Source organism: Amphiura filiformis, chromosome 18 (assembly GCF_039555335.1).
Source record: "Amphiura filiformis chromosome 18, Afil_fr2py, whole genome shotgun sequence".
NCBI lineage: Eukaryota > Metazoa > Echinodermata > Ophiuroidea > Amphilepidida > Amphiuridae > Amphiura > Amphiura filiformis.
In genome coordinates, this window is record NC_092645.1 from 2,694,484 (window position 1) to 2,702,974 (window position 8,491).

The window sequence follows — 8,491 nt, forward strand, 5'->3', positions numbered from 1 at the left end:
CATTCATTAAACTACACAATTGCACATGCGTTGTGGCTCCACAAAAAATACACACATGTATTCAGTTGATTACAAATTACTTAGATGAATCAGTAGTTTTTAGCTTTCAGATTTCACTGTATCTCAATCAATATTTTAGAAAAAATATGTTAAAGCTAAAAAGGGCATTTTGTGATCCACAGCTTCATCTCCCACATGTCACAAATAAAGTTGAGATTTTTATACCACTGGAAACCTCTGGCTGCATGTTTATGTACACCAAAAATATTTGAAATTTGGGCGAAAATCTGGCTTTTTTATGATTTTTTTGAAAATTCAGCATTTTTTGACAATTTTTGGTGCAAATTTCTCGAAGTTGGTCAAAATTAAAAAAATTAAAAACGGTCCCTAGATATTTTTGTCTAGTTTTTAAAAATTAATAAAAAAAAAATTTGGCCCAAGAATTTTTTTTACGTTGTAAAAAAAGTGGGCCAAAAAAAACGTTTTTTGGGATTTTGGGCCAAAAATGAGCATTTTGGCCCAAATTTGACCTCGAGATGAACTTATCAAGTCTTTGCCATTCTAAATATGTATACTTTTATATACTTTACACCAACAATTTAGCAGTTATGAGGCCCGAAAGTTTAATGAAGTTACTCAAATCTCAACACTAATAGTATTGAGATATTCCAAATCGTGTAATATCAAGTTTTGCCACTAGTAAACAACAAGTGGGTAAAAATAACAACAAATTTTAGACAAAAATTACTAATTTTCAAATTTCCGTGTTTTTTTTTCAAACCACCCCCAACAAGAATCAAGAACATTTGGGGATTTTAGTCCTTGTGGTATAATTTTCCACATCTTGTAATGAACTTGTATATCTTTTTTTCCCATAGGTTGGCATTGAAAATGAAGAATCTCACAGAAATGCAAAGACCATACTTTTAACAATGGGACATTTCTTTCAAGTCCAGGTTAGTCATAGTCACTGTAGTTCTTTTATTATGATATATTCCAGCTACGATAACACGGTGAGATGTCACACTGCACAAATTCCATTCACTGTCACAGGAGGTATGTAGGTGTCAATGCAATGGAGGAAAGAAACATGTAATTGTATACAGCAAGCCAAATAATTAAGGTACCAATTACGTCACCCCCTGTATATCCTACACAAAGACAGATATGTCATTATTGGAACAAACAGCCAATAGCTGCATCTTTTAGCTCGAATTTAAGACCTCATTTGTTGCAATTGTTAGAGAAATAAAGACACAACGATCCAAACACCCAAGGAAGATGCAAATTTAAAAGTTGCAGTTTGCCACATTACATGCCCTATTAAAGACACGACGATCCAAAAACCCAAGGAAGATGCAAATTTAAAAGTTGCAGTTTGCCACATTACATGCCCTATTGATTTGTACCCAAAGCGTTCGCGATTAGAACACAAAAGTGCAACTTTTTATTTCGTATCTTCATTAGGTTTTGGATCACCGTTTCTGTAATTCTCAACCAATTTCAACAAGTAAGGTCTTAAATCAGAGCTAAAGAGTACAGGCATCGGCTGCTTGTTTTAATTATTACACATTTGTCTTTACTTAGGATATACAGGGGTGAACACAACTGGTACCTTATTTCTTTTACTTACTGTATATTGATTGGCTAAGAATTGAACAGGGCACCTGTCTCATCAAATCTGTCTCATCAAATCACTCTAATACGTACCTCTTTGAAACTGACAGAGGTGTCATCGAAATTGGAACAGATGATGATTTTATTGTAATAATGAATGCCATGGGTACACACTTGTGTAACATGAGGTGGTGTATATTATATAAGGGCTTCACAGAAAGAAGCAGAATTGAAGGTAAAGAATAAAGCCATGATTTCTCCGTGTTACAAAATTTAAAATCTGTGTTACAAATTGGGCAATTCTGTGATTTTCTGTTTTCCACTATAAAGCACTTAAAAGTTAAAACATGCAAGCATGTTTTAAAAGTGTAGCCTTTGTCTTACCTTTTACTGTAGTGTGGCCAAAATCTTGCATCGTAGGCCTAGAATTAATGCTAGAATGGATTGTTTAATGGTTGATTACTGCTAAATAAACACTTTTCTTTGTTTTATTTTGCAAATCAACACAAAAGTTAGACATTTGACACAGTTTTTTTACTATTTTGTGGCATTTTCATATTTCTGTGAGCAAACCCCATTTCCGTGAATTTTTCCGTTTTTCCGTATCACGGAGAAATCGTGGCTTTAGTAAAGAAGACAAGTGAAGAAGGCAATGACATATCTAAACCGAATCTTCCAAGAAGAGCTGATAGAGAAAACAATGAAGAAACAGTGGGTCATAAAGTGGAGCTGTAAATTGCTCCACTGAAGCTGTGCCTATTTCACAATTTGTGGGATGTGAGGCAGGAATGCATTCTTCGTTGGATTTAACCGGATGGCAAGTGGATATAAAACAATTGTATGAGTCTTGCTCTTAGATGCCATGTAAAATTCAATCTGCATACAGTAAGCCAAAAAATTAAGCTACAAGTTATGTTCACCCCCTGTATATCCTAAACAAAGACAGATATGTCATAATTGGAACCAGCAGCCAATAGCTGCATCTTTTAGCTCGAATTTAAGACCTCGTTTGTTGAAATTGTTCTAGAAATAAAAACATGACGATCCAAATACCGAAGGAAGATGCCAATTTAAAAGTTGCAGTTTGCTCCATTGCAAGCCCTTTTGATGTGTGTACACAAAGCGTTCGCCAACAAGAGATCTAGCGCCGCACTTCCATTAGTTAGCACGTTAAAACTAGCTTTGTGCTTTCATTGATTAGAACACTTGCAACTTTTGATTTTGTTTCTTTATTAGGTTTTAGATCACCGTTTCTTTAATTCTCAACCAATTTCAACAAAATAAGGTCTTAAATCAGACCTAAGGAGTACAGGTATTGGCTGCTAGTTTTAATTTTGACATACTTGTCTTTGTTTAGGATATACAAGGGTGAACACAACTGGTACCTTAATTTTTTGGCTTACTGTATGTCTCATATACCATACGTATTATTCACATGCAGGATGATTATCTGGATTGCTATGGAGATCCCAGTGTGATAGGCAAAATAGGAACCGATATTGAAGAGAATAAATGCGGCTGGTTGGTTGTGCAGGCACTACAGAGAGTCACACCGCAACAGAGACTAATTATTGAGGTAGGAATCTCTATTATTGAAAATGATTCGTTAGTTATAATATACATGTACACTTACGCTGATGGGTAAACAAAATGACGTGCTTGTCGGCTGCTACATGTGTCTCATCTCATATAATAGCTAGGAATAAATACCAGACTCATCTTCAAAGTGGAGGTCACTTCAAATCATCCAGAGTCACATGGTTTAGGAATACAGAGAACATTCCTTAACCATGTGACTTGGGATGATTTGAAGTGACCTGCACTTGAGATGAGTCTGGTATTTATTCCTAGCTATTATGTGAAATAAGACACATTGTAGCAGCTGACAAGTGTATCGTTTTGATATGGATGTACACAAATAGGTTATAAAGCCTTTATGACCCTGACCATTCATGAGCACCAATTGAAGCTTTGACCTGCTTTGACGCATAATTGCCCAATCAGATGTTGTGGAGTTAGCCAATTTGAACCCTACTTACATGTTTATGCTGTGTGTTTAGACGCTAAAAAAAAAGGTAACCACATGCTGTCCTTTTGGTAAGTGTAAACAAAGAATAAAATAAAAAAGCCATACACGTACTGCAAAGAGTGTTTACCCCATGAGTCCTACCAGCCAAATTATTGGCTTCTAAGAAATCTACCGTGTTGTCTTTAATAAACACCCCGGGGGTAGTGAATTTTTCCAAAAGGGGCGCGTTTATTGGAAGTGAAAAAAACTTACAAATCCGGTTCAATTTCCCGATGGTGTTCCTGCAGGTAGGAGGGATTTATACTATACTAATACTACTACCATGGCGGCACAAAGAATCGAGTGGAAAATTACATTTTCGAGGTAAATACAACAAAATTACACCCGTAAATGCATCATCAAGCAAGAATCGGGTGAAATTCTACCATAATTAGGCAATGAAATGGATGGAAGTTCGAGTCATAACAGGTTTTGTCCATGCAATTTAGCGATCGTCACTGACATGAATGATGCAAGTTTTAAGCCTACTCACACGATATGGCATGGAAATGTTGGCATTTTTGTGAATTTTTTACGGAAAAATTGGAGGGGGCATTTATTAGAGGGGGAGCGTTTATTACAGACAATACAGTATTATTAATTGGTTACAAACAAGGGTGAAAATAAGAGAGCTTGAACCAGGGGCCACTTTGGCAAAAAAGTTGCCCCTGGTTCACCAAGATTTGTGCAGTAGCGCCCATGGGGTTAAACTTGTCTTTTGATAGATTTTTTCAGTTAATCTCATTATTAAATAAGCACTAGTTGCTTTGAATTTGATTTTTTTGGTTCACTATCCTGGGGCTAGTTTTGTGAGAATAGTGTACCCTGGTCAACAAAAATTGAGATGGAACCAGGGGCCATTTCAGAGTTTCTGGGGGCCAAATGGCTCCCGTCTCCCGCTTAATTTCACCCCTGGTTACAAAGAGCGCTTTATCATGTATGTATTGAGGCTATCAGGCGGAAGGTGATTGAGCTCGGAATTGCTTAGGGATCTAAAAGCTCTATCTTGATTGGTTACTCTGATGATAGATGTAAATTTAAATTGTAATTACCCAATCAGGGTCACTGTGAGAAGTGCAGTAGCGCCCATGGGGTTAAACTTGTCTTTTGATAGATTTTTTCAGTCAATCTCATTATTCCTTGCGGTTAGACCTGAGGTGTCAATTGACGTCACATCAACTTGCAATGCGCAGTAACAATGTTCGCTAAACGATGTGCGCATCGGCGTCACATCAAATGACGACATTTCAGGTCAATCAATCAATCAATCAATCAATCAATTTTATTTTATCCATTCATCAAGCAACAAGCAACAATATTCATCAAGCTACAATAAACAATGAATTGTACAATTATGAAAATTATAAATATAAATATATACACAGTGTACATTGAAAAAGGTAAATATCAATGAAAAACTTACATGGGCAAGATGATGGATGAGGACACTGCTAACGAGAGCGTGAGGTGCAGTGCCCTCGACCTAAAGTTACAACTGGAAACAAAGAACTACAAATAATAATAAATTATACAAGGTAAAAATTCAGAGTGGTACAAACTTCATGCACTCAGCATAATAATGTACAAAATAGTGAAAAGCAAAAAGTTAAAGCCAAAATGCTGCTCAATGGAAATGTAGAAATAGTGGGCCTATAATAGGCCCTATACTGAATAATACCAAAAAATGAGGGTGCCGACAACAAAATTTGCTTACATGATAGCAAAATACGATAGAGACCCAAATGAATAGTAGTAAATTGTGAAACATGATGGGAAATTACGAATCACTTGGCATATATTTTCCAAGAAGATATTTTTTCATGTGCTGCTTGAAAACAGCAACCGAGGGTGCATTTTTCAGAGTTGATGGTAAATTATTCCAAAGTAATGCACCTTGGATTCTAATGGTGTTATATGCAAGGCACGTGTTGGTTTGATCAATATGGATATCGCCTGCATGACGAAAGTGTTGTAATTATGCACATCACTGTTAACAATAAAGTAATTATGATCAAGTAGGTCGTTGGGAAGGAGACCATGATAAAACTGATACATAAAAATCACAAGTTGGAGAATGTACAAATCATGTATTTTTAATGTTTTCAGAGATGAAAAAAGTGGGTCTAGTTGTAGTGCTTGCCCCTACAATATACATATCTTACTTGACTCCACAGGTCTAAGGGGGTACTACACCCCTGGCCAATTTTGTGCCTATTTTTGCAATTTTCTCAAAAATTATAGCGCATTGGTGACAAGTAAGATATGTATATTATAGGGGCAAGGACTACAACTACTGCACTGAAAATTCAGCAACTCAAGGTAAGTAGTTATTGATTTATTGATCAAATATTGGTTTTCCCTCATTTTTGACTGTAACTCCACAGCTGTTGTCTGTGCTGAAATAAAATTTCCAGTGCAGTAGTTGTAGTGCTTGCCCCTACAATATACATATCTTACTTGTCACCAATGCGCTATAATTTTTGAGAAAAATGCAAAAATAGACACAAAATTGGGCAGGGGTGTATTACCCCCTTAAGGGATTAACCAAAAAGGTCAATCGAAAGACACGTTTAACCCCATTGCTGCCTTACTCCCAGTGACTAAAGGAATTATGGCATTTACTGAAAAGGTCATTTGTTGTATATTTCATTTTGCTGCCTCGAGAGAGTGATGTCCGTACTTTGGTGGAGGTAAACATGTCAGTTCTGTGAGTCAACATGCACAATTTAATACTATGTGTACTGGAGCACGCACTGACATTACTCTCTCGAGGAAGCCAAATGTTCTATAGTTTGATCAGCTCATAATCGGCAGGAATTGTTAGGCTTTTTACCACTACGCTGCAAAGTAGACCCACGTTAAGAGTAATGAAGTTGACCTATCTGGTCTATGTTTTGCGTATTATTAAAGTAAGTAGACGAAGTATAGGACTTGAATTAATCATTAGTGATGTTTCTGGCGAGATGTCAAAAGACAATTCTCAAAATAAAATATTGATATTAATCCACGATGTTCTAAGGCCCGCTGATTACGAGTTGACCAAACTATAGTGCTTTGTAGTCTAATAAAGTTTTAACTTACATCTCACGACCTGTGGTAGCCTGCGGCTTGCATCCACAAGCCTCAAGCCTTCAGAGCCACTGGTTTATTCCGTGGTCGTCACGTGACCGCTGGTGTTTCTCGGGTCACATGACTTGATGATGTTGTCATAGCTGAGAGGGAGGATGTGCCGGCCCTGGCACATCCTCCCTCCTAGTGCTTTGCTCTTTCGAAATATTATTATCATTATGTTTTGTTCTTTTGTTTTTCTGTGCAGGAGAATTATGGCTTTGACGATGCATCAAAGGTATCAAAGATCAAAGAACTTTACAGGGAATTGGATATTACGTCCGTCTACAAAGCTTATGAGGAAAAGAGCTACCAGGATCTTATGCAGCTGATAGAAAACCACAGTGGCTCCTTACCAAAGGAAATGTTTGTAGCGTATGCTAAGAGAATATATAAGAGGCAGAAGTAGGGTACCGACAAAATGTGGTACCATGTCCAATGATGGAATGTTTTAATGCTTATTTAATAAATAAACTAATATAAGAAGAAGGGTATCAGCAATGGAATATTCTAGTTGAAATCCATACACCCCCTAAGACATAACCTTAATCTTCCACACAGGGAGTGTGAATTTCAAATGGAGCCCATGCAGGTAAGCCATTTGAAATATGGATTTCAGCTGGAATAGCCCAATATGCTTCTTACCAAATTTATCAAATTATGTACCAGTGAAAGAAGTTTAGTGTAGGCAATTTTAATTCTCGCGTTTCACAATACAATGCGCTTCCAGCGGTCACTAGGTCAAGGCCAAAATACGCAGTGCATCATGGGAAAATAGTCGACATCCAAAGCCCGGTTAATACGAATACAATACAGGAACATACATCATTGTGGGTTTAAATGTCATTATAATGAAGTTACATGCGAAAGCACACTAAAACAAAAATTTACAATTATAGTACAGGGTGTCCCAGAATGATTTGTACCGTGTTTGCAAAAATAACTAAAAATAGAAGACGGGCAGTGTATCTATTTTTGATACCAGCATTATAATGTTGGATATGTCTCCTACTTATTCTGTTAATTTCAGCACGCTACCTTTATTTGTTTGCGTGGCATGCAATAATGTAAAATCGATGAAAAACGACTCGGATACCTTTGAAAAATGGCACGATACGATTAAATGAAGAACGTGGGATGTTTGGCACAGCATTTCGACGACAACTACTGTTGGGGTTGCGCCTTAAAGCCCGCCTTAAAGCTTGCCGGACAGCTGCAATGTTCGCTCTAGTTCTTGCAGTCTTACGAGCACCTGAAGCTTCAATCTGCCGATTCCTGACAGTTCCGTGCTCGTCAAACTTTTTTACGTTATACACTATCGTCTAATGAATCTTCTTTGCGTCTCAACATAGCTGCCGGTTTGCCAGTAAGTTTTTGAAAGAAATCCACGCTGCTGTACAGTAAATTGAGGAGCCGACTTTTCTGTACCACAACCAGTTCGATCTCTGCAAGCATTTCAAATGACATGGACCTCACACCACAATAACTATATTTAAAACTACCGCCAAAGAGAGAATGGGATTAGGCCACAAATCCTTAATTCCATATAATGATTGCTTCGTAACGTCATAAATAATAGATAGATATCGGCTATTTAGTGGAAATATGAACAGGGCACAACTAAAATACCTGCATAACTTTTTCCAAATAACTTTGTGCTGAACGGTTAGTAATGTTACGGATTTTCAAAATAGGTTG

General features: G+C 37.0%; 1 protein-coding gene across 1 annotated transcript in view; it reads left to right on the forward strand.

The window, feature by feature from the left end:
* The window catches only part of LOC140139745 (farnesyl pyrophosphate synthase-like), a 28,703-nt gene extending 21,015 nt beyond the window's left edge, over positions 1-7,688 (forward strand). Inside the window, 3 exon segments of the mRNA XM_072161453.1 lie at positions 879-956; positions 3,059-3,193; positions 7,002-7,688. Of these exon segments, the coding sequence (XP_072017554.1) occupies positions 879-956; positions 3,059-3,193; positions 7,002-7,202 (414 nt within the window). The 3' untranslated portion in view covers positions 7,203-7,688.
* Positions 7,689-8,491: the final 803 nt, after the last annotated feature.